General features: G+C 43.0%; 1 protein-coding gene across 1 annotated transcript in view; it reads left to right on the forward strand.

Moving 5' to 3' along the window:
- Positions 1-24,850, forward strand: part of LOC126094737 (AP-3 complex subunit beta-2) — a 200,673-nt gene that overhangs the window by 50,914 nt on the left and 124,909 nt on the right. Inside the window, 1 exon segment of the mRNA XM_049909286.1 lies at positions 14,725-14,885. Within this exon segment, the coding sequence (XP_049765243.1) occupies positions 14,725-14,885 (161 nt within the window).

Raw genomic sequence — 24,850 nt, forward strand, 5'->3', positions numbered from 1 at the left:
TGATTTTTAATCCTATGCCTGTCAGTCTGTCTTTTATCGTGTTTTCCCTTTTAGTTGTTGTTTTAAACTTGTGCCTCGCGGTGCATTCTTAACGTAGTCAGGGCGCTAATGACCATTGAAGTTGTGCGCCTTAAAACCACAAAAAAAAAAAAAAAAAAAAAAAAAAAAAAAAAAAAAAAAAGCAAGGAATTAGCCCTAGAACTGCCAACTTTTATGTTTCCTGGAACTGCCAATGACGAAATAATTAACCTTTAGAAAAACTGAGTTTATAATATCGATATGCCATCTAGTGAGTAACTAAAGTTACTAAAATACTCAGGGAAATGTTTTGTAAACATTAGTCATTGAAAATGGCATCTCGGGGAAAAATTATGCGAATAAACTGTCCGAGATTTATGATTTACTTGAAAATGCAAGTGATTTTGTTGACATAGAACATGGTAAAATATTAATTAATGATTCTAAAAGTGAAAGTGATGGCTATATTTCAGAAAATAAATTTATAAATCGTAATTCATCGCAGGAAATGGAGTCTTTGAATTCTGAAAGTGAAACACCTCTAGTCATTCGTTTGGAAAAATTAAAAAAATACTACAGATGACAGCCGGTTGAGAATTATGCCTCCAGAGAAATATTTTGTAAGTTTAGGTTTCATTTGGAGAAATGTGGGGTTTTAACTTGCCTAAAAATAATAGGCCTAGCGAATATTTTAATTTTTTTTTTTTTTTTTTTTTTTTACGAGGCGTATGGTAAATAATGTTTTCCATGGAATTTGCAAGGAAATTAATGCATGGAATGATAAATCTTGGATTAACATATATGTATGTTTTAAGATTCTTTAACTGTTAATAAGTGTTAAAACATTCAAAATCTGAAAATTTTCATAAATTCCCAATTTTTGGGACTCTTCCTGGGCCAAAGAAATATTCCCAGCAATATTCCCATTTTGTAAGTTCCCTCCCACTGGGAATATGCCTGGCCCACACCACTAGCAATGCCACAGTGTGGCATCCACCTCAGTGCTTTCAATGAAAGCCCGTTGTACACCAGGTGAAGACAGTTTAATGAGGTCCAGTATGTTGTCTGCTGTGAAGACTAGGCCCTGGGCATCAACCACAGATTGACCAAGTTGGCCAGGAGGACGCACAAATGCACCACGTCTGGTCAGTGTGGAGGTGGCAGCTTGTAAATCATCCGTGATGACCTGTAGTGTAGGTTTGCTTGTCACACACTAATCATGTCATCCACAGTGACCCAGTAGGCAGCAGTGGTAGACCACAGCATCAAGGTGACTGCATCTCAGTGTTGAACTCAGCAAGCAGGTAGGAGGCTGGCCATCATCGATCAGCTTGTTGTGGTTTCTCTGAAACTCAATAGACTGTCACTCTTTCAGGTTGTAGCATATGGACAGAATAGCAGCACCACGGAATGTGTTCTTGAACCTCGGAAGCCTTGCTATTTACAGAGCTGAGCCTGTACCTATGACATGTTGCTTCTGGGTGTATGAATGCATTTGCCCACGTTTATCAGACCTGACAGCATTCTGTGCTTTACTGTGGTGATTCAGTAATTATTCTGGGTCACCAAGGTCAGTTCTTTCTGCCTGCATTTGATTTTGCAGTGGCACTCAGGTGGTGAAGTTATGTAACCTTATCTCACAGTTCCTTGGTATGTAGCACAGCAGTGTTTGCATGTCTGTCTGCCTCGCTGTGAGGTGGCAACACTTGCCTTATGTTGTGTCATCTGTTACATTTGTGGTATGCTTTGTTGACATTCTAATTGGCACACTGGCCCAACACTAATCTTCTCTATTCTGAGCTCACCTGGTAGAAATTTTTAAAAATTTAAATTTAAATTTTGTAATTTTTGCAATAAAATTATTCTGTTGTGTCCTGATTTTCGCCTTTGATTATTATCCACTGCTCCAGTTTAATAGGTCTACTTACAGCATTCCCATTGCACCAGTGTAGTTGCTCATGAGAGCTGACTTACAGGGATTATCTCTTCTCCTTAATTCTGCTTCATTATTCTTAAGTTTCACTTTGCTGAAGCTTTATTACAGTTGTGCTGCATTATCCTTATTTTCATCTTTACAGGTTTCTTGTGTTATGTTAGTGAAACGCTTTGACATGTGTCTGATGTGGCAGTAAGTCTGGAGGATGGATACTTCTACGTTTGAGACAAAAGAAAAGTATGCAAATTGCAATCAGAAACATGACTAGAATAATGGTCATAATGCTTATGTATCACGTTTTGGCTTTGGTTCTCTTGATATTGGTGAATATGTGGCAACATTTGTCCCATGGAAATTTTGCCTTTCTGAAATGCCATTAGTGTCTTGAAAGAATGGATGTAATTAGGATTCAAAGTGTTGTTAAGGTGGGATTGACTTTACATTTGCAGTACTTCCAGTGGTGTCTCTGTGCAATACAATGTGAGGGAGTTAGCTGGAATACAGTCATACCTGTCAGTATAGCTTAAAGGTGGGAATTTGTCCTGCCTATCTCACAAGTTGTGCCATTCACCAAAATAGCACTACTGCATAACTTGAACTTTACCGTACCTTGAGTTTTCCCATTTATGATCACAATTTATGATGCAAAAACTGAGCGTATCCAGTGCATTCCAAACTTTTCAAAATGAGGCTGTGGTGCCAGCATTTCTTTCTGATTTTTCATTGCCTTCGTTTCCCCAGAAACAGTTGCACTTCGCATGTGTGTACATCAGTTTAGAATTATCTGGCTGGACAAACAGGTGATATTCTCCTTCAAACACTTGTAGAGCCGTAAGTGATTTAAGAGCATGATCCTCTCCAGGCTCAGTAATTATTAATAGCTCTCACAACTTTATTTGTACCCATTTCCCAATGCTGCCCATCTTGCTCAATAAGGATGAACTGTATAACATAGATACTGTGTGTTCATTCATGGTGACTGGGTCAGTACATGCAACTTCTCTGTCTTTAGTTACTTCCACAGTTGCTATGTGGCAAAACATTGCTAAGCTATTTTCCAACACTTCTGTCACATGTCATAGCTCCACAGGAAATTCTTTTTCTGCTAGCCGCAACCCTGTCAGGAATTGTGGTGGCAGTAATAACGAACTCAGTTGTCTATTTACAGCATAGTGGACTGCTTCCTGTAAGGATCCCATTCCAATTCTGGGTCTGTTCAACTCAACATTTTTTCTGGAGAAAGGTAGCAAGATAGGAAGAGGATGCCAATGCCTTCACAAAGTGTTTCACGAAGTGTTCTGTAAGGACCAATGGATCAGTGCACAGAGATCTTTAGAGATTAAGACCCTGGACAGCTGACTGTCACTGGTGGCCCAGAAGGCTATGGAGCTTGGACCAAACCTGCGATGAAAAGGTATATGACCCCACGGAGGAAACATAGCACTCTAAGTGTTCCTTTTTACTCTGTTTAATACGGTAACGAGCCTTAGAACAGAGATGCTCAAAAGGGAGGAGGCTGGTTTGTGCCACAAAGATCGTCATGGGATAACCAATGTAGGGAAGCCACAAGAGCTGGGGAGGACATCGTGAGATTGATAGCAGCAAAGGTGCCATGAGTGGCACTGAAGTGGGTAGGGGAGCCATCATTGAGGAGACACAAATCAAAGTCTGTAACAAGTTGGTCAATTAGGAGACCCGTAACCATTGAAGTGGAACTCCCCCACAGTGGGTGGTGGACACTGAAGTCCCCAAGGAGGAGAAACAGGGGTGGGAGTTACTGTATTAAGGTAGACAGTTCAACGTAAGGAAATGGCCTACCTGGAAGAATGTAGACATTGCAAACAGTGATAGCCAGAACCATTTGCACTCTGACCACTATTGCCTCCAGGTTGGTACGAAAGGGGACCCTATGGTCATCACAGAAGTGCATTTCTTGACGACCAAGACAGAACGCACAATGGGGGAAACAAGATGTATTTCTGGTAGGTGACGATAGTGTCTGTTCCAATTACACTGGATGATCATGTGGTGAGGGTCCAGGTTAGACATAAAGAAGCTGAGAGGAGGTCATTTCATTCGGTAGTGGTTGTCACTGACAAGGATGGGGTGACATCTGTAGATAAGATGTTAGGCTCAGGTTGCGAGGGTGGAGATGGCACCTCTGGGGGCACCAGGGTGGCCTTGTCTTGGGACTTAAGTTTCTTCTTCTCTTTTGGAGGTGGAGGAGGACAGGGGCACAGAGGGAGTACAGGTGTCTGCACAATCCAGAACTGAAAGAGAGCAGGAGACCCTGGGGCACACAGATGGTGCGTATCGTGGCCAAGTTGTGGCAGAAGGCTTCCGGCCTCAGAGATGCCCAGGAGAGGGGTCCCATGGCAGAGCCCCATTACTGGCAGGTGTCCAAGAAGAAGAATGGGGAACTGCAGGGGAGAGGGGAGAGGGGGATTGGGCTGGGGCTGGGGTAAGGAAGAGGCAGGAGGGGAAAAGGATGTAACAAAGACGAAAGTTGAAGCAAGTGACACTGAATGGAATCTCTCGTATTTTTTCTGCGAGCCTCAACATAAGACAGGTGATCCAGACACATTTACTCTTGGATCTTCTTTTCTCTCCTGTAAGCTGGGCGATCAGGCTAATGAGGGGAGTGGCAGTCATGACAACTGACACACACAGGTGGCGGAATACACGGGCTTCTCTCAAGAAGTAGGTGTCCACAGTCAGAGGGTCCGCTGTACAGCGAGAAGACATATGCCCAAAACGCAAGCACTGAAAGTACCTCATGGGTGTGGGACATATGGCTTCACGTCGCATCTGTCTATCTGCTAAGACTCGTAGCAGTCTGGCTAACATTATTTTACTGTCAAGTAAGTTCAGTTTTTTTTTTTTATTTATTTTCCCCAAATCACTGTTCACTGTCTTCATTATATCCTGTGTGTGTTGGGCTAACTCCGTGGTTAACTCTCGTACCACTTTGGTGGTATTCAGTATGTCTTGCTCTAAATTTGAAAGTTACATGGTACTCCACCTTACTATGGTTTTGGTAGATTCCACCACCATCTGCACTTGCCTAATCATGTCATTCAGCTCCTGGATAACTTTGTTATCTTCTATGCCAAACACTGTTTAAAGATTTTTCTTCCTGCGTCCAACCACACTCTTTTTCTATGAACTAACGCATGTGGTCCAATCTTAGTGATTTGCGTAAGGTAAGCTCTCAGTTTGCCATATGATAGCCTCAGTGCGTGATATTCACCCTGCACCTCAATGAGAATTTTTTTACTCAGCGCTTCCCAATACAATTCTGTGAATGCCTCCTACAGTTTGAGAACTTAGTTTCTTGACTCTTGACACATCCATGGTTAATCTCAATGTCTGTTGATGACTGGTCAGTAACATACCCAATTGCTGATAAAATAACACACCTGCCACTAACAGTTGATTCGGACTGTATACATTACTCTCCGTTGATGATATGCAGCAGCATCAGGATTACTACTATGAGTTTGATTTTTCCTGGTGATCTGCCACTGTAAGAAAGGAACTTCCGTCATTCCCTCTCCCCTTTGGAAATGCTTATATACAGCAGAACAACTAAGAAATAACATGTAACAAATATACAACTGTAACAATCTACAGTAACTAACACAAATTCAGAACACACTCAAACAAGAATGGAAAAAACATAAGCATTAAACAACTCGTAGACACAACTCAGCTAAACAAATACTATTATTTGCCACATGACCTCAATGTACGCGTTAGTGTACACTACGCACATCTTTCTTGTCTACTGGTATATGTTTTCCAAATTTTTTTTGCACACTGCCTCTGTCGACAGGACTTGTGGCAATGCACCTACCATTCCTCTAAAATGTTTAACCTTACTTACATGGACAGTAGATGTTTTAGGTGGAACTGTACTTTAACGTTTACTGGAGAAATCATCTCGATGACTTGATAAGGATACTGCAGATTAGCTAAGAACTTTTTTGTCCTTCCCTTAGGTGTGCAATTGTGAGAGACTAATATCCATTGTCCCCCCCTCCCACCCCCAGGGAGCTCACAGTTCTTTCATGAGTATGTGTGTGGTGCACACAGGACCCTGAGCTATTGCAGTCCATTCTTCCATCCCGGCTGCATTTTCTTCACCTGCCCCTCCCTCCCTATCCTCACTCCTTCCCTGTTGCTGCCTCTGCCTCTTCCCCTTCCTGGGTGTTCTGATTTATATCGACCTGGCTATCCACCTGATTCCTTGTTAATACAAGTTGCAGTTTTGTTCCTTCTGCCTGTTCTCTTTCATCCTTTTTGGCATTTATGTCCTCGCTTCTAAATTTTCTGGTTTTAGTGTGAGCCATTTGGGGAAGAAATCCCTCCCTAGCATCTACGGCATGGATTCCTCTCCCCCTTGTGTCCCCTCTTTCTACCCTGCTGTAGTCCCCCCCCCCCCTCCCCCCTGCTAGGTCACCAGCACATGTAGCCAGTCTGTATGGTAGGGCTGTTATGTACTTATCTGGCTGAGCCCATTACAACACAGGATCACACTACTGATACCTTAGCTGTTCACTCCCCATGTATGACAAGGAGTGGTTGCTTCTCTTCCTGGAGCATTGAAACTCTCGGCAATGGCCGCCATGCCAGGGCAGCCCATGCTGTGGCTGCATTGTGCCCTGGGGAGAGCCCCTGATTGGCGTGGGTGATATCAGGGTGGACGCTTGGTGCATGAAGCGTATCAAGCTGCAAAAATCTGTCCATGCTCAATAGGCTGTCTCTTCAAATGGTGAAGGATCATTGAATGCTACTTCTTATGACCTGGCAGCCTTACCTACCCTGGCTACACCATAGGGAGAGGGCTAGTCTTGCCTTCTGCGAATGAAACAGTTTCCCTGCTACCTCATCTGTTGTAGGATGGATGGGGACACATTCACTGCCACAAAGCCATTGTTTTTTGTCGAAAATATCGAGGACAAGTTTGGTGATGTGAAGTCTCTCAGTAAGATGCAGTCAGGCTCCCTGTTGATCAAAGCTTCTTCTGCTGCCCAATCTGCAGTTCTTCGTGCTTGTGATTATCCTGGTAATCCGAGTGTCTATTACCTCTTACCAATCTCTGAGTATAATCCAGGGAATGATTTTTCATAAGGATCTCATCCTGCAAACTGATGAACTCTGGGCTAATCTGGAGCGATGCAGCGTTCATCTTGTTTGATATGTGCAAAAGGGTCAAAAAGACAGCCGCACCGATACCGGTACCTTCATTCTGACTTTTGAGGGAGTGCCTCCCAGAGAAGGTCAAGGTTATGTGCTACAGATGCGACGTGAAGCCATATGTCACACACCCATGAGGTACTTTCAGTGCTTGCGTTTTGGGCATATGTCTTCTCGCTGTACAGCGGACCCTCTGACTGTGGACACCTACTTCTTGAGGGAAGCCCGTGTATTCCGCCACCTGTGTGTGTCAGTTGTCATGACTGCCACTCCCCTCATTAGCCCGATCGCCCAGCTTACAGGAGAGAAAAGAAGATCCAAGAGTAAATGTGTCTGGATCACCTGTCTTATGTTGAGGCTCGCAGAAAAAATACGAGAGATTCCATTCAGTGTCACTTGCTTCAACTTTCGTCTTTGTTACATCCTTTTCCCCTCCTGCCTCTTCCTTACCCCAGCCCCAGCCCAATCCCCCTCTCCCCTCTCCCCTGCAGTTCCCCATTCTTCTTCTTGGACACCTGCCAGTAATGGGGCTCTGCCATGGGACCCCTCTCCTGGGCATCTCTGAGGCCGGAAGCCTTCTGCCACAACTTGGCCACGATACGCACCATCTGTGTGCCCCAGGGTCTCCTGCTCTCTTTCAGTTCTGGATTGTGCAGACACCTGTACTCCCTCTGTGCCCCTGTCCTCCACCACCTCCAAAAGAGAAGAAGAAACTTAAGTCCCAAGACAAGGCCACCCTGGTGCCCCCAGAGGTGCCATCTCCACCCTCGCAACCTGAGCCTAACATCTTATCTACAGATGTCACCCCATCCTTGTCAGTGACAACCACTACCGAATGAAATGACCTCCTCTCAGCTTCTTTATGTCTAACCTGGACCCTCACCACATGATCATCCAGTGTAATTGGAACAGACACTATCGTCACCTACCAGAAATACATCTTGTTTCCCCCATTGTGCGTTCTGTCTTGGTCGTCAAGAAATGCACTTCTGTGATGACCATAGGGTCCCCTTTCGTACCAACCTGGAGGCAATAGTGGTCAGAGTGCAAATGGTTCTGGCTATCACTGTTTGCAATGTCTACATTCTTCCAGGTAGGCCATTTCCTTACGTTGAACTGTCTACCTTAATACAGTAACTCCCACCCCTGTTTCTCCTCCTTGGGGACTTCAGTGTCCACCACCCACTGTGGGGGAGTTCCACTTCAATGGTTACGGGTCTCCTAATTGACCAACTTGTTACAGACTTTGATTTGTGTCTCCTCAATGATGGCTCCCCTACCCACTTCAGTGCCACTCATGGCACCTTTGCTGCTATCAATCTCACGATGTCCTCCCCAGCTCTTGTGGCTTCCCTACATTGGTTATCCCATGACGATCTTTGTGGCACAAACCAGCCTCCTCCCTTTTGAGCATCTCTGTTCTAAGGCTCGTTACCGTATTAAACAGAGTAAAAAGGAACACTTAGAGTGCTATGTTTCCTCCGTGGGGTCATATACCTTTTCATCGCAGGTTTGGTCCAAGCTCCATAGCCTTCTGGGCCACCAGTGACAGTCAGCTGTCCAGGGTCTTAATCTCTAAAGATCTCTGTGCACTGATCCATTGGTCCTTACAGAACACTTCGTGAAACACTTTGTGAAGGCATTGGCATTCTCTTCCTATCTTGCTACCTTTCTCCAGAAAAAATGTTGAGTTGAACAGACCCTGCTGTGTTTCATCCCGCACCGTGCTGAACCCTGTAATGAACCTTTCGCTGAATGGGAATTCTTGCAGGCTCTTACCTCTTCAAATGATGCAGCTCCAGGCCCGGATTTCATCCACAACCAGATGATCCAATGCTTGAACGCTCCCCAGAGGCAATGTCTTCAACCACATTTGACTCACAGGTGCTGTTCCATTGTACTGGCAAGACAGTATAGTCCTTAAGCCCGGGAAGAGCCCAACATCTGTTGACAGCTACCACCCGATTAGCCAAACTAATGTACTTTGTAAACTGCTCGAGAGGATGGTTAGCTTCAGATTACATTGAGTACTCGAACTTCGCGACCTTTTGTCCCCATATCAGTGTGGCTCCTGGAAAGGATGATCTCCAACTGACCATACTCAGATTGGAAACAGGCTTTTACCAACTGCAGGCAGTTTGTTGCGGTATTATTTGACTTACGTAAGGCATACGACACAGCTTGGTGCCATCGCATTTTAGTTACCCTCCATGACTTGGGCTTCTGTGGCCCCCTTCCGATTTTTATGTATGAGTTTTTATCTCACCTGCTCTTCCGGGTTCAAGTTGGCAATTCACTAAGCACCCCTCGGTTTCAGAACGTTATTCCACATGGTTAAGTAACACACTCTTCCTCATAGCCACCAATGGGCTAATAACCTCTGTTGGGCCTATGGTTACCCTGTCATTGCATGTAGACAAGTAACCTGTCATTGCATGTAGACAAGTTTTGCGTCTGGTGCAATCGGTAGCATCTGCCGAGCACTGGCTCCAAGGCAACATCCGATCGGCCTCTGAATCTTCAACACTGATGATTCTAAGACAATAGATAAGGTGAGATCACATCTCCTATTGGCTTAGAACACAGTAGCTTCCTGTTTTCTCCCTCCAAAATACGGGTTCATTTTTGTTGTCGACCCACAGTACACCCTGATGCAGAACTGTATTTAAGCGACCAGCTCCTTGATGTTGTAGCACAGTTTTGTTTCTTGCGCCTTATTTTTGTTAAAAATCTGATGTGGCTGCCCCATATTCACCACCTAAAGACTACATGCATCTGGAAGCTTAATACTCTCCGCCTCCTGGCCACATATCTTGGGGTGCAGACCATACCACTCATCTCCATCTTTACTGTGCTGTGTTCTTGTCCAGACTGGATTATGATAGCCAGGTTTGTGGCTCTGTAACTCCTTCCACTCTGCAAATACTTGATCCTTTTCACCATTGTCTGCCTATTGGCGCCTTTCACACTAGTCCCATTGACAGTTTCCTCACAGAAGCAGGGACTCTTCCTCTACAAATACGATGGAGCCATCTTCTGGTTGCTTATGCAATCGCTATTTGCCAGTTCCCCGCCCACGTGTGGGATTGCCAGTTGGAATTCCTCTCACTTCCCTTTGCCGTGATCTCCATCTCCACTCCCTGGAATGCACCCTATATATTTTCTCCCACACCCTCCCTTGGATGGTGCCTAGACCATGGGATAGGTCTTGGCCTATCCCAGGGTCCTAAGGCCTCTGTCACCCCTATGGTTCTGTGGTGTCTTGTACATTCCATTGTTGCAGAGTTTCAGGGTGCCACCATATTCTACACTGATGATTCTAAGACAGTAGACAAGCTGGGATACGTTTTCATGTCTCCCACTGGCTTAGAACACCATTTAGCGACAGCCCTCCATTTTGTTTCTCAGGCTCCCTCACCACAGTGTTTCAATTTGTACTGACTCAGTGAGCAGCCTGCAGGCTCTTGATTGATGCTACTCTCATCACCCTTTGGTCTCTGCTATCCATGACCTTTTCTCTTCCCTTGGCCGTGCCGCCTGCTCAGTTGTCTTTATCTGGGTTTCAAGTCACGTGGGTATCCCAGGGAATGAACTGGCTGACCGTTTGGCTAGAGGAGCAGGTACGTATCCCCCCCCCCCTCCCCCTCCCCATTTCCTTTCATGATTGCAGCTGTGGATATGCGGATCTCTTTCAAATCTCTCTTTGCAAAGTGAATGACATCTGGTGCACTACTGCTCACAGTAATAAATTCTGCAGAATCAAGGAGACCACTGCAGTTTGGCACTCTTCCTTCCGCTACTCTCTGAAAAATTCCACTGTTTTATGCCGTCTACGCATTGGTCATACCAGGCTCACCCATTTTTTCCTCCTGCACAGTGAACCACACCCACATGTGGTTGTGGAGCCAGATTGACGGTATCCCAGATATTGGTGGAATGTCCCTTTCTTTTAGCCCTTTGTACTACATATAGTCTTGCAGATTCCTTAATTTTAATGTTAGCAGATGATTCACAAATGGTTGAACTGGTCCTCAGTTTCCTCTGGGAAAGTGGTTATCATTTCCAGATATAAGTTTTTTCTTTACTCCTGGAGCAGGGGCAGGATGATTGTGGTTGGGACCTCTCTTCATGTCGTCTCAATCTGGAATCTTATGACCACTCCCCCATGGAAAGGCTGCTCTTTTTCAGTTTTTAGATTTGGTCTCACCTTTTATGCCTTTCACTGAGTGTGTTTTAACTTCGTTATTTTATACACTACTGGCCATTAAAATTGCTACACCATGAAGATGACATGCTACAGAGGCGAAATTTAACTGACAGGAAGAAGATGATGTGATATGCAAATGATTAGCTTTTCAGAGCATTCACACAAGGTTGGCAAAGGTGGCGACACCTACAATGTGCTGACATGAGGAAAGTTTCCAACCAATTTCTCATACACAAACAGCAGTTGACCGGCGTTGCCTGGTGAAACGTTGCTGTGATGCCTTGTGTAAGGAGGAGAAATGCATACCATCATGTTTTCGAGTTTGATAAAGGTCGGATTGTAGCCAATTGCGATTGCAGTTTATTGTATCGCAACATCGCTGCTCACATTGGTCAAGATCCAATGACTGTTAGCAGAATATGGAATCGGTGGGTTTAGGAGGGTAATATGGAACGCCGTGCTGGATCCCAACGACCTCATATCACTAGCAGTCGAGATGACAAGCATCTTATCCGCATGGCTGTAACGGATTGTGCAGCCACGTCTCGATCCCTGAGTCAACAGATGGGGACATTTGCAAGACGACAACCATCTGCACGAACAGTTCGACGACGTTTGCAGCAGCATGGACTATCAGCTCGGAGACCATGGCTGCGGTTACCCTTGATGCTACATCACAGACAGGAGCACCTGCGATGGTGTGCTCAACGACGAACCTGGGTGCACGAATGGCAAAACGTCATTTTTTCGGATGAATCCAGGTTCTGTTTACAGCATCATGATGGTCGCATCCGTGTTTGGCGACATCGCGTTGAACGCACATTCGAAGCGTGTATTCGTCATCGCCATACTGGCGTATCACTCGGCGTGATGGTATGGAGTGCCATTGGTTACACGTCTCAGTCACCTCTTGTTCGCATTGACGGCACTTTGAACAGTGGACGTTAAATTTCACATGTATTAAGACCCGTGGCTCTACCCTTCATTCAATCCCTGCGATACCCTACATTTCAGCAGGATAATGCACGACTGCATGTTGCAGGTCCAGTACGGGCCTTTCTGGATACAGAAAATGTTCGACTGCTGCCCTGGCCAGCACATTTTCCAGATCTCTCACCAATTGAAAAGTCTGGTCAATGGTGGCTGAGCAACTGGCTCATCACAATACGCTAGTCACTACTCTTGATGAGCTGTGGTATCGTGTTGAAGTTGCATGGGCAGCTGTACCTGTACACGCCATCCAAGCACTGTTTGACTCAATGCCCAGGCGTATCAAGGCCGTTATTACGGCCAGAGGTGGTTGTTCTGGGTACTGATTTCTCAGGATTTATGCACCCAAATTGCGTGAAAATGTAATCATGTTAGTTCTAGTATAATACACTCCTGGAAATGGAAAAAAGAACACATTGACACCGGTGTGTCAGACCCACCATACTTGCTCCGGACACTGCGAGAGGGCTGTACAAGCAATGATCACACGCACGGCACAGCGGACACACCAGGAACCGCGGTGCTGGCCGTCGAATGGCGCTAGCTGCGCAGCATTTGTGCACCGCCGCCGTCAGTGTCAGCCAGTTTGCCGTGGCATACGGAGCTCCATCGCAGTCTTTAACACTAGTAGCATGCCGCGACAGTGTGGACGTGAACCGTATGTGCAGTGATGGACTTTGAGCGAGGGCGTATAGTGGGCATGCGGGAGGCCGGGTGGACGTACCGCCGAATTGCTCAACACGTGGGGCGTGAGGTCTCCACAGTACATCGATGTTGTCGCCAGTGGTCGGCGGAAGGTGCACGTGCCCGTCGACCTGGGACTGGACCGCAGCGACGCACGGATGCACGCCAAGACCGTAGGATCCTATGCAGTGCCGTAGGGGACCGCACCGCCACTTCCCAGCAAATTAGGGACACTGTTGCTCCTGGGGCATCGGCAAGGACCATTCGCAACCGTCTCCATGAAGCTGGGCTACGGTCCCGCACACCGTTAGGCCGTCTTCCGCTCACGCCCCAACATCGTGCAGCTCGCCTCCAGTGGTGTCGCGACAGGCGTGAATGGAGGGACGAATGGAGACGTGTCGTCTTCAGCGATGAGAGTCGCTTCTGCCTTGGTGCCAATGATGGTCGTATGCGTGTTTGGCGCCGTGCAGGTGAGCGCCACAATCAGGACTGCATACGACCGAGGCACACAGGGCCAACACCCAGCATCATGGTGTGGGGAGCGATCTCCTACACTGGCCGTACACCACTGGTGATCGTCGAGGGGACACTGAATAGTGCACGGTACATCCAAACCGTCATCGAACCCATCGTTCTACCATTCCTAGACCGGCAAGGGAACTTGCTGTTCCAACAGGACAATGCACGTCCGCATGTATCCCGTGCCACCCAACGTGCTCTAGAAGGTGTAAGTCAACTACTCTGGCCAGCAAGATCTCCTGATCTGTCCCCCATTGAGCATGTTTGGGACTGGATGGAGTGTCGTCTCACGCGGTCTGCACGTCCAGCACGAACGCTGGTCCAACTGAGGCGCCAGGTGGAAATGGCATGGCAAGCCGTTCCACAGGACTACATCCAGCATCTCTACGATCGTCTCCATGGGAGAATAGCAGCCTGCATTGCTGCGAAAGGTGGATATACACTGTACTAGTGCCGACATTGTGCATGCTCTGTTGCCTGTGTCTATGTGCCTGTGGTTCTGTCAGTGTGATCATGTGATGTATCTGACCCCAGGAATGTGTCAATAAAGTTTCCCCTTCCTGGGACAATGAATTCACGGTGTTCTTATTTCAATTTCCAGGAGTGTATATTTGTCAAATGAATACCCATTTATCATCTGCATTTCTTCTTGGTGTAGCAATTTTAATGGCCAGTAGTGTACTTGCACAAGATAAATTGTTGTGAAGAGCGGCATCAAATCAGACTTCGAACTGAAGACTCCAACTAGCAACAAAAACTATAGAGTTTATTGACTGCCAGTACATCTCTTGGAGGTGCTTTGTGTGAAATGATATGAATAAGTAAAGCATAAGTGAAAATAAAGGAAAATTATTTTACTAATCAGCTTATTAACGCACATATAGTCCTTGGTATCAAATAATGAAACAGAGCTGTCACCATTTCTGCACTTGTTTCAGAATATGGTAGTTTCTTCTTCTCTAGAAATATGTGACGTGCAACATGGACACAGAATTCTTTTACAATCTTCTGGCACACGTCATATTTAGGCAAAACATGAAATGAGAGCATCTGTAGCCAACAGATTCAGAAAACCACAGTTTCACATCCAGTTTAATTGGGGATCTTTGATTTTCCCGCATAGCACATTTCCTTCAATACTTTCAGAAAATCAATACAGTTTCTGTTGTAGGATCCAAACCAGCTGATACGGGCCAGTGCACTGAGAGTGTTGTCAAGCATTAGAGTGCCAATGATTGTGCCAATTGTTATGTTGGCAATAAAGGACTCTGCTTCAGATATGTCTCCATATGTAAGAAAGACCGCAGCTCATGCCATTCCCAAACTGTACAGGTAAATTAAAATTAAGAACTGGTAAATAATAGTCAGCAGTTATCATTTGCATATGAAACTGTGTGTAATGCATGCATAATACTAGACTTCTGTCTTCACTTTGCATTTCATTTTTTAATAATCACAGGTGTGCTAAAACCATACTATTCACCCATACTCAAGGATGAATGCTGCTGCTTTTGCGGAAGTGTGTGTGTGTGTGTGTGTGTGTGTGTGTGTGTGTGTGTGTTTTTACTACCGATCCTGTTAGTATTTGTAAGAACTGTTTGTGCATCATTAGAATAAGGGGGAAAATAATGTAGACATGAGAACAATGAATAATATTGACAAAGAGAAATGCAACCTGGAAGGACATATTGAAGAATCAGTGAGTTAATATGTCAGGGCATTGGAATATGATACTACCTAAGTTACAGAAGGAGAAGAAACAATATTGCTGCAGACTTTTTCAGCAACCTAGCTTTTTCAAGTTTGCTTCGAAAAAGTAATGTGTAACGACCCGTATTGTAATTATGGCTAATTTTTCACTGTAACTACATAACAGTAGATTTTCTTGTTCAATACATTGTTTCTGTGAAGGAGTAGTAGTTCTCAGTTGTCATAATATACCACAATGGAAACTCCAGGATGGACTCTAACAATGTTACGAAAAGGTTCATATAATGAAGATGCTGTCACAGATAGGCACAACAAAAAGACTTTCAGAAAGCGAGCTTTCGGCCAACAAGGCCTTTGTTGAAACTATACCACACACACACACACACACACACACGTGCGCAGTTCCCCTCCCCCTACACACAAATGCACTTCACACACACACATGACCATGATCTTTGGCAGCTGAAGCCAGACTGCAAGCAGCAGTGTATGATGCAAAAGGCAACCGGGTGGAGGTGGAGGTGGAGGTGGAGGTGGTGGTGGTGGTGGTGGTGGTGGTGGTGGTGGTTGGAAGGAAAGAGGAGGCTGGGGTGGGGAGGGGGAGGGATATCAGGGTAGGGATGGGGGATGTAAACTGCTGCTTGTGGGAGTGAGCAGAGGCGATGTGGAGAGAGGGTGGGACAGCTAGATGCAGTTGTGAGGTTAGATGGAGGGCAGGACAAAGGGGCAGGTAGCGGAAAAGGAGAGAAGTAAAAAGACTGGATGTGCGCCTGAGCTCACATTAGCCTTGATGTTGCCTATCTTGTGCATGGACTACTCAGTTTGTATATTTTGCTTATTTTTTTCATAGTTCCACACTTCTTCCTGTTTTCTCGATTGATCTGTGTTCAGTTTTTCAAGGCCTATCCACTGTGCCAACTTACAATTAAATCTGAGGGGGGTGCGATGGGGAGGTTCCCTTGTAAGCAAAGAAGGGAAAGCAGAAAGGTGAAAGGATTATATAAAGGGTCTATACAATGGCGATGTACTTGAGGACAATATTATGGAAATGGAAGAGGATGTAGATGTAGATGAAGATGAAATGGGAGATATGATACTGCGTGAAGAGTTTGACAGAGCACTGAAAGACCTGAGTCAAAACAAGGCCCCGGGAGTAGACAACATTCCATTAGAACTACTAACAGCCTTGGGAGAGCCAGGCCTGACAAAACTCTACCATCTGGTGAGAAAAATGTATGAGACAGGCGAAATACCCTCAGACTTCAAGAAGAACATAATAATTCCAATTCCAAAGAAAGCAGGTGTTGAAAGATTTGAAAATTACCAAACTATTAGTTTAATAAGTCACAGCTGCAAAATACTAATGCGAATTCTTTACAGACGAATGGAAAAACTGGTAGAAGCCGACCTCGGGGAAGATCTGTTTGGATTCCGTAGAAATATTGGAACACATGAGGCAATACTGACCTTATGACTTATCTTAGTAAATAGATTAGGGAAAGGCAAACCTATATTTCTAGCATTTGTAGACTTAGAGAAAGCTTTTGACAGTGTTGACTGGAATACTCTCTTTCAAATTCTAACGGTGGCAGGAGTAAAATACAGGGAGCAAAAGGCTATTTACAATTTGTACATAAACCAGATGGTAGTTATAAGAGTCGAGGGGCACGAAAGGGAAGCAGTGGTTGGGAAGGGAGTGAGACAGATTTGTAGCCTCTCCCTGATGTTATTCAATCTGTATATTGAGCAAGTAGTAAAGGAAACAAAAGAAAAATTCGGAGTAGGTATTAAAATCCATGGAGAAGAAATAAAAACTTTGAGGTTCGCCAATGACATTGTAATTCTGTCAGAGACAGCAAAGGACTTGGAAGAGCAGTTGAAAGGAATGGACAGTGTCTTGAAAGTAGGATATAACATGAACATCAACAAAAGCAAAACGAGGATAATGGAATGTAGTCGAGTTAACTTGGGTGATGCTGAGGGAATTAGATTAGGAAATAAGACACTAGTTGTAAAGGAGTTTTGCCATTTGGGGAGCAAAATAACTGATGATGGTCGAAGTAGAGAGGATATAAAATGTAGACTGGCAATGGCAAGGAAAGCGTTTCTGAAGAAGCGAAATTTGTTAACATAAGAGTATAGATTTAAGTGTCAGGAAGTCATTTATAAAAGTATTTGTATGGAGTGTAGCCATGTCAGTGAAACATGCATGATAAATAATTTGGACAAGAAGAGAATAGAAGCTTTCGAAATGTGGTGCTACAGAAGAATGCTGAAGATTAGATGGGTAGATCACATAACTAATGAGGAGGTATTGAATAGAATTGGGGAGAAGAGGAGTTTGTGGCACAACTTGACAAGGAGAAGGGACTGATTGGTAGGACATGTTCTGAGGCGTCAGGGGATCACAAATTTAACATTGGAGGGCAGCGTGGAGGGTAAAAATCGTAGAGGGAGACCAAGAGATGAATACACTAAGCAGATTCAGAAGGATGTAGGTTGCAGTAAGTACTGGGAGATGGAGAATCTTGCACAGGATAGAGTAGCATGGAGAGCTGCATCAAATCAGTCTCAGGACTGGAGACCAGTTTGATTTATAAATGCAATCTTTAGTTAGATCCTTTTGTCATTTGTTATACTGACTCCCTCAGGATATGCTGCCTCAGTGGTCTAGTGGTTAGCAAGTTGACTTCCACCGTGGATATTCTAAGTTCTGGCTGTAGTGACCACCTCACTTTCTTTTATTGTTGAAAGGACTGGAAGGTGTCTACTTGGCCTTATAGAGACAAATGAGCACTAGCTTAAAGAAATAACTAACATAACTGACATGTTATCTCGGTGGTGCCAAGTTGAAAGACTGGCAGACTGACATTTAAATTTATTTTAACTGATTTTGGTTCAGCCTTTGTTGTACAGGAGCTCATAACACTATTCTCCTGTTTAAGTAAGTCATATCTTAAGAAGGATGTGGTCCTTCCAAGTGTCCTATGAACCAGTCTCAAGTTATGCCACAAATTTCTCTTCTCTCCAATTCTGTTCAGTACCTCCTCATTAGTAATGTGATTTACCCATCTGATATTCAGTGTTCTTCTGCAGGGCCACATTTCAGAAGTTCCTATTCTGTGGTCTGAACTGCAGTTTGTCCATGTTTCACCTCCACACAAGGCTACATTCCAGACAAATGCCTTAAAGAAAATACTTCCTAACACTTAAATTTATATTCAGTGTTAAGAAGAAATTTCTCTTCAGAAACTTTTGTTCCCTGTATTTTACCCCTGCTACCCCCAGAATTGCAAAGAGTGTATTCCATTTATTACTGTCAGAAGCTTTCAACAAATGCTGTCAATATAGGTTTGCCTTTCTGTAACCCATTTTTAAGGTAAGCCTTAGGGGCACACCGTGATTTCCCTAAATCGCTTCAGGCAAATGCCGGGATGGTTCCTTTGAAAGGGCACGGCCGATTTCCTTCCCCATCCTTCCCTCACCCGAGCTTGCGCTCCGTCTCTAATGACCTCGTTGTTGACGGGACGTTAAACACTAATATCCTCCTCCTCCTTAGGGGCACATTCCAAAGGTTCTTTGGAACTCAAACTGATCTTCCCCGAGGTCGGCTTGTATCAGTTTTTCCATTCATCTGTAAATAATTCATGTCAGTATTTTGTAACCATGAATTATTAAACCAGCAGTTCAGTAATATTTAACCTGTTGGTACCTGCTGTCTTTGGGACTCGAATTATTACAGTCCTCTTCAAGTCTGGAGGTATTTCACCTGTCTCATATATCTTGCGCACTAGGTGGAATAGTTTAGTAAAGTCTGGCTCTCCCAAGGGTATCAGCAATTCTGAGGGGATGTCTTCTACTCCAGGGACCTTGTTCCATCCTAAATCTTTCAGTACTCTGTCAGAGTCTTCTTGCAATATCATATCTCCTCTCTGATCTCCATCTACTTCCTCTTCTCTTTCTATAAAATTGCCTTTAGGCTCATTTCCTTTGCATAAGCCCTCTTTATATTCCTTCCACTTTTCACCTTCCAGCTTTCCCTTCTTTGCTTAGGACTGGTTTTCCGTCTGGGATCTTAATATTCATATAGCTGTTTTTCTTTTCTCCAAAAGCCTCTTTAATTTTCCTGTAGATGGTATTCATCTTTCCCCTAGTTACACGTGGTTCCGTGGAGTTACATTTGTCCTCTAGCCACTCCTGCTTAGCCATTTTGTGCTTCCTTTCAATCTCATTTTTTACACAAAAGAAATTTTTGTAGCAGTGCACAGAAAAAAATCATGTCTACCACTAGAGGATATAAAACTGAAAGTTAATTAAACTATGTATAAGAATGTGCACTGGATACAGATGTGTGGATGGGATAACATACTATCGTTAGATGAACTTCAGTGGTACAGAAGGCAGTGAATCACAAAACTATCGAATGTATAACACACTTCAGATTCTCAACGTGACCGACCAAGAGAAAACACTGCTTACCAGGTATTATACTTGATAGAGAGAGGCTGTCATTAGCTGAAAAAACTTACCAAACATAGAACTCATAAAACATACAAATATTCATATAATTTCTTTGAACTTCATTATCTGAGACACCCATAAATTATTGTCATACATGGTTTTTGAAAATAATCTTACTAACTGTGGGGACAGGCTCCCTACACAAAACACACAAAAGGGCTGTAAACATGGGCTCCAAAATGCATACGTTAAGAGCTCTGAACATTGGTTCAATAGAAGAGGTGTGTATCACAGATCAAAGATGAACAAGTGCTTACAGCTCTTAAGGTATGCATTTTAGAGTCTGCATTTACTAGACATTTTCTTTTGTTTTGGTCTAATGAACCTGTCCCGAAAGACTTTATAAGTATTTTTGAAACACCCTATATATAAAAAATACATATACTGGGGTGACAAAAGTCTTGGGATAGTGATATGCACATACACAGATGGCATTATTATCATGTACACAAGATATAAAAGGGCAGTGCGTTGGCAGAGCTGTCATTTGTATGCAGATGATAACTGCGAAAAAGTTTCTGACGTGATTATGGCCACAGGTTGGAAATTGAGACTTTGAATGCAGAATGCTACTTGAGAGCTAGATGCATAGGACATTCTATTTTGAAAGTCATTAGGGAATTCAATATTCCAGGATCCACAGTGTCAAGAGTGTGAGGAGAATAACAAATTTCAGGCTTTACCTCTTTCCACAGCCCACACAGTGGCTGACAGTCTTCACTTAACTGAGAGCAGCAGCGTTTGCATAGAGTTTTCAGCGCTAACAAACAAGGAAGCTTATGTGAAATAACTGCAGAAATCAATGTGGGATGTATGACAAATTTATCCGTTAGGACCATATTGGACCTCTTGACCATACTGGTTGGACCCTACATGACTGGAAAACCATGGCCTGGTCAGATGAGTCCCTATTTCAATTGGTAAAAGGTGATGGTAAGATTTGAGTTTGGTCTAGACCCCATGAAGCCATACACCCAAGTCCATACTGGTGTGGGCTGTGTTTGTGTGAAATGGTGTGTGTCCTCTGGTCCAACTGAACCAATCATTTCTTGGAAATGTAACAATATTATGAGAAGGGAAGTTGCTATTCACAGTATAGCGGAGATGCTGAATCGCAGATTGGCACAACAAAAAGAAATTCACAATTATAACTTTCGGCAGTTAAGGCCTTCGTCAAACACACACACACACACACACACACACACACACACACACACACACACCCAAGTTGTGTTTGAGTGAGTGTCTACTGTTGGTAGCAACTGTCCTCATAATATTATTACATTCCATCCTGGATTTTCCATTGTTTGATCAGTGCTTGGAAATGGTTATGTTCGGCTACTTGGAGACCATTTTCAGCCATTTAAGACTTCATGATCCCAAACAACGATCGAATTTTTATGGATGAAATTGCACCATGTCACATGACTACAATTGTTTGTGATTGTTTGGTCTAAAGAACATTCTGGACAATCTGAGCAAATGGTTTGGCAGCCCAGATCACCTTACATGAATCCCATCAAACATTTATGAGACATAATAGAGGGGTCAGTGTGGGCACACAATCCTGCACTGGAAATTCTTTCACAACTATGGGTGGATATAGAGGCAGCATGGATAAATATTTCTGCAGTGGACTTCCAACAACTTGTTGAGTCAATGCCACATCAAGTTGCTGCATTCTGCTGAGCAAAAGGATGTCTGACATGATATTAGGAGGTATCCCATGGCTTTTGTCGCCTCAGTGTATAGTATTGCAAATACAAATTTCCATGGAACAGGCAACGTATAACATGAAGGCGAATAGAATAATATGTTAATATTTCATATAAGAATTTAAGTTGTGAATTTTGTAAATGACTTTTTTCCTACTCATGTTGCCTCACTCCCGCAGAAGGGAGCAACTGGAAATCTCCTAAAATCTCCAAGAAATGAAAGAAATACACAAATTTGGAATCACTTATTTCTTTTGTACTGTTGTGTGGCTACTTCAACACCATGACACTATTCAGTACTGTACAGAAGATATTTTTATTTATTTATTTATTTATTTACAGTGTACCTTTCAGAAGCCACACTGTATTTTCTTGCATTGTTTTTATACTGGTTCACTTTCAGATGTTGTTTGTTGTGGACTTCAGCCTGAAGGCTTGTTTGAGACACTTTCTCTCCATGCTAGTGTATCTGATGCAAGCCTTTTCATCTTCATGAAATTTCTGCAGCTACATCAATTTGAGCCTGCTTACTGTATTTGAGCCTTGCTCTCTGTGAACAGTTTTTACCTCCACACTTTCCTTCATTGTATTGATGATTACTTGATGCCTCAGGATGCGTCCTGTCAATTGATACCATCTGCTAATCAGTGTGTGCCATAAATTTCTTTTTTCCCCAATTTGACTCAGTACATCCTCACTAATTATTCAGTCTACTTATATAATATTATGCACTCTTCTGTGATGCCACATTTCAGATGGTTCAATACCAAACAAATCAGGGATAAGCTACAACCCTTCACAACTACTGCCTCCCTTTTATGTCCTTCAACTCTTACAACTGTAGTTTGGTTTCTTTACATGTTTTCAAAGAGTGTATTCCAATCAACATTGTTAAAAGCTTTCCCTAAATCTCCATTTGCTATAAATATAGTTTTGTCCTTGTTTTAATGTATCTTCTGAGATAATTTGTAGTGGCATTGTCTCTTGCGTTCCTACATTTCTCCAGAACACAAAGTGATCTTCCCTGAGCTTGGTTTATTCTTCTGTAATAATATGTGTCAACCATGACTTATGAAACTGTAATATTCACCCAGTAAGCCCCTGCCTTTTTTGGTGTTGGAATTATTACATTCCTCGTAAAGTCTGAAATTCTAAGGGAATATCGTCTACTCCAGGGTCTATGTTTCGACTAAGGACTTTCCGTGCCCTGTCAGATTGTTCTCGGAGTATAATATCTCCTTCATTTACTTCCTCTTCCCTTTGATTACATTGTCTTCAAGTTCATTTCCGTTGAGTAGCCTTTCTGTATATTTCTTCCACCTTACAGTTCTCCCTTATTTGGTTAGTAGTTGCTTGCCACCTGAGCTCTTCATATTCACACCTGCATTGTATTTTTTCTCCACCTGTTCCTGCTGGACCTATCTGTATTCCCTGCTACAAATTTAATTTGCTGCATTTTTCTGTTTTTGTCAGTTAAGGTCAGTATGTTGCATGTTATACAAGGATTTTTACTGTGTCCTATCTTTCTGCCAAATTGGGTCTCTGCTACTTTCACTGTATCATCTCCCAAAGCCACCCATTCATCTTATACTGTATTCCTTTCCCCTCGTTTCAGTCAATCATTGCCTAATGCTCCGTTTGAAACTCTGAAATTCTCCAGTTCTTTCTGTTTATACAGGTCCTATCTCCTTAATTTCCTACCTTTATGCAATTTCTTCAGTTTTAATCTGTAGTTCATAACCCAAATGAATTACGGTCAAGGTCCAAATCTCCCCCTGGAAATGTTTTGCATTTAAGATTTGTTTTTGAAATATCTATCGTCCTAATATATAATTGGTCTGAAATCTTTTGGTATTTGTAGTCTCTTCCAGATATATAACCACCTTTCATGATTTTCTGTTGAATTCTAGTTCCGCATCACAGAGAAGTTTTCAGCTCCCGTAATACCATGATAGTTATTCACTAATATCATAACACATACCCTATCATCCTGTCTCTTCTTCTTGTCAGTGTTTTCCATACTTTCTTCACCGATTCTGTGGAGAACCTCCCTCATTATTTATCTATCTGTCCACCTAATTTTCAACATTCTTCTGTAGAACGACATCTGAAACACTTCAATTCTTTTCTCTCTTCTTACATTGTTTCAGTCTCTTCATCATCTGTAGTGTTAATAAGTATATAAAATTGTACTGCCATGGTAGGTGCTGGCTACATTTCTATCTTGATTACTGTAATCTGTTCGCTACACTGTTCATAGCAGATAATAGGCTACACACATTCTTATTTTGTTGTTGATCCTACTGCTGCATATATTTATTTGAGTTTGTATTTATAACCTTTTACTAAACTGACCTGAAGTCCTGCAACTGCACATCAGTAATTTCCTCTTTATCAAGCTACAGCCTCATGATTTCCCACTTTTCATTCTGTAACCTACCTACCCGATTAAGGGATCTAACATGTTATACTTCGGTCGTAAAACACCAGTTTCATTTTTCCTTATTATGACAATGTCACTTATAATCCAGAAATTGAAATGGAGGACTATTTTACTTCTCAATATTTTACCCAAGAAGATGTCATTGTCATTAAGACGTAGGGTGGTGCAGTTTCAGATAGTGTATTGATTTAACATTTTTAGTCTATTACTCATCATGTCAGATATTGCAGTGATAAATTAAAAATTTAATATAATTGTTGTATAAAATATTATATTGCGTTCAGAGGTGTGGAAAATGTTCTCATCTGTGACTCATCATAATGACGTGTAAGTTCAAAGAAAAGTTAATTTAGCTGATGTTCACATCTCATGTACATCATCACAGAACTTGTTTCCACGCATATAATTTCTACCACCATGCAGGGTAGATTACATGTTGGTTTCCAGTACAGTGGCAAAATTTGGCAAAATTTTTCAGTCATACGGGAGCAGACATTTACAAGCACTGTTATGAAATATTGCTTTCACTTGAAAGTAGTAAGCAACTTCAAGAAAGAAAACATTACGTGGTAGTTGTGAGAATGGAAGTTGTCTGGGTTTTGGCATATAAGACAATTTAAATGTCCAATATTTGCATTACATTGTACACATATGACCAAAGTAAAAGATTTATTATGAAAACAGGTCTTTTTGTTCACTGAGTATTATAAAGCAGCATAGTCAATTGTAGCAATCTGGGAAATCTAAAAGTTTAGATTTTTATAACAGAAGATAAATGTGAACCTCTCTTTGAAGTATTCATGATCTTATGTAAAAACTGGGTTTCACCATCTGTAGTTTCAGAATACTACCTACCATCATCTAGTTTCTCTTTTTTGTGCTGTGGTAACATATGATGTGCTAACTCT

This window comes from Schistocerca cancellata, chromosome 8 (assembly GCF_023864275.1).
Source record: "Schistocerca cancellata isolate TAMUIC-IGC-003103 chromosome 8, iqSchCanc2.1, whole genome shotgun sequence".
NCBI lineage: Eukaryota > Metazoa > Arthropoda > Insecta > Orthoptera > Acrididae > Schistocerca > Schistocerca cancellata.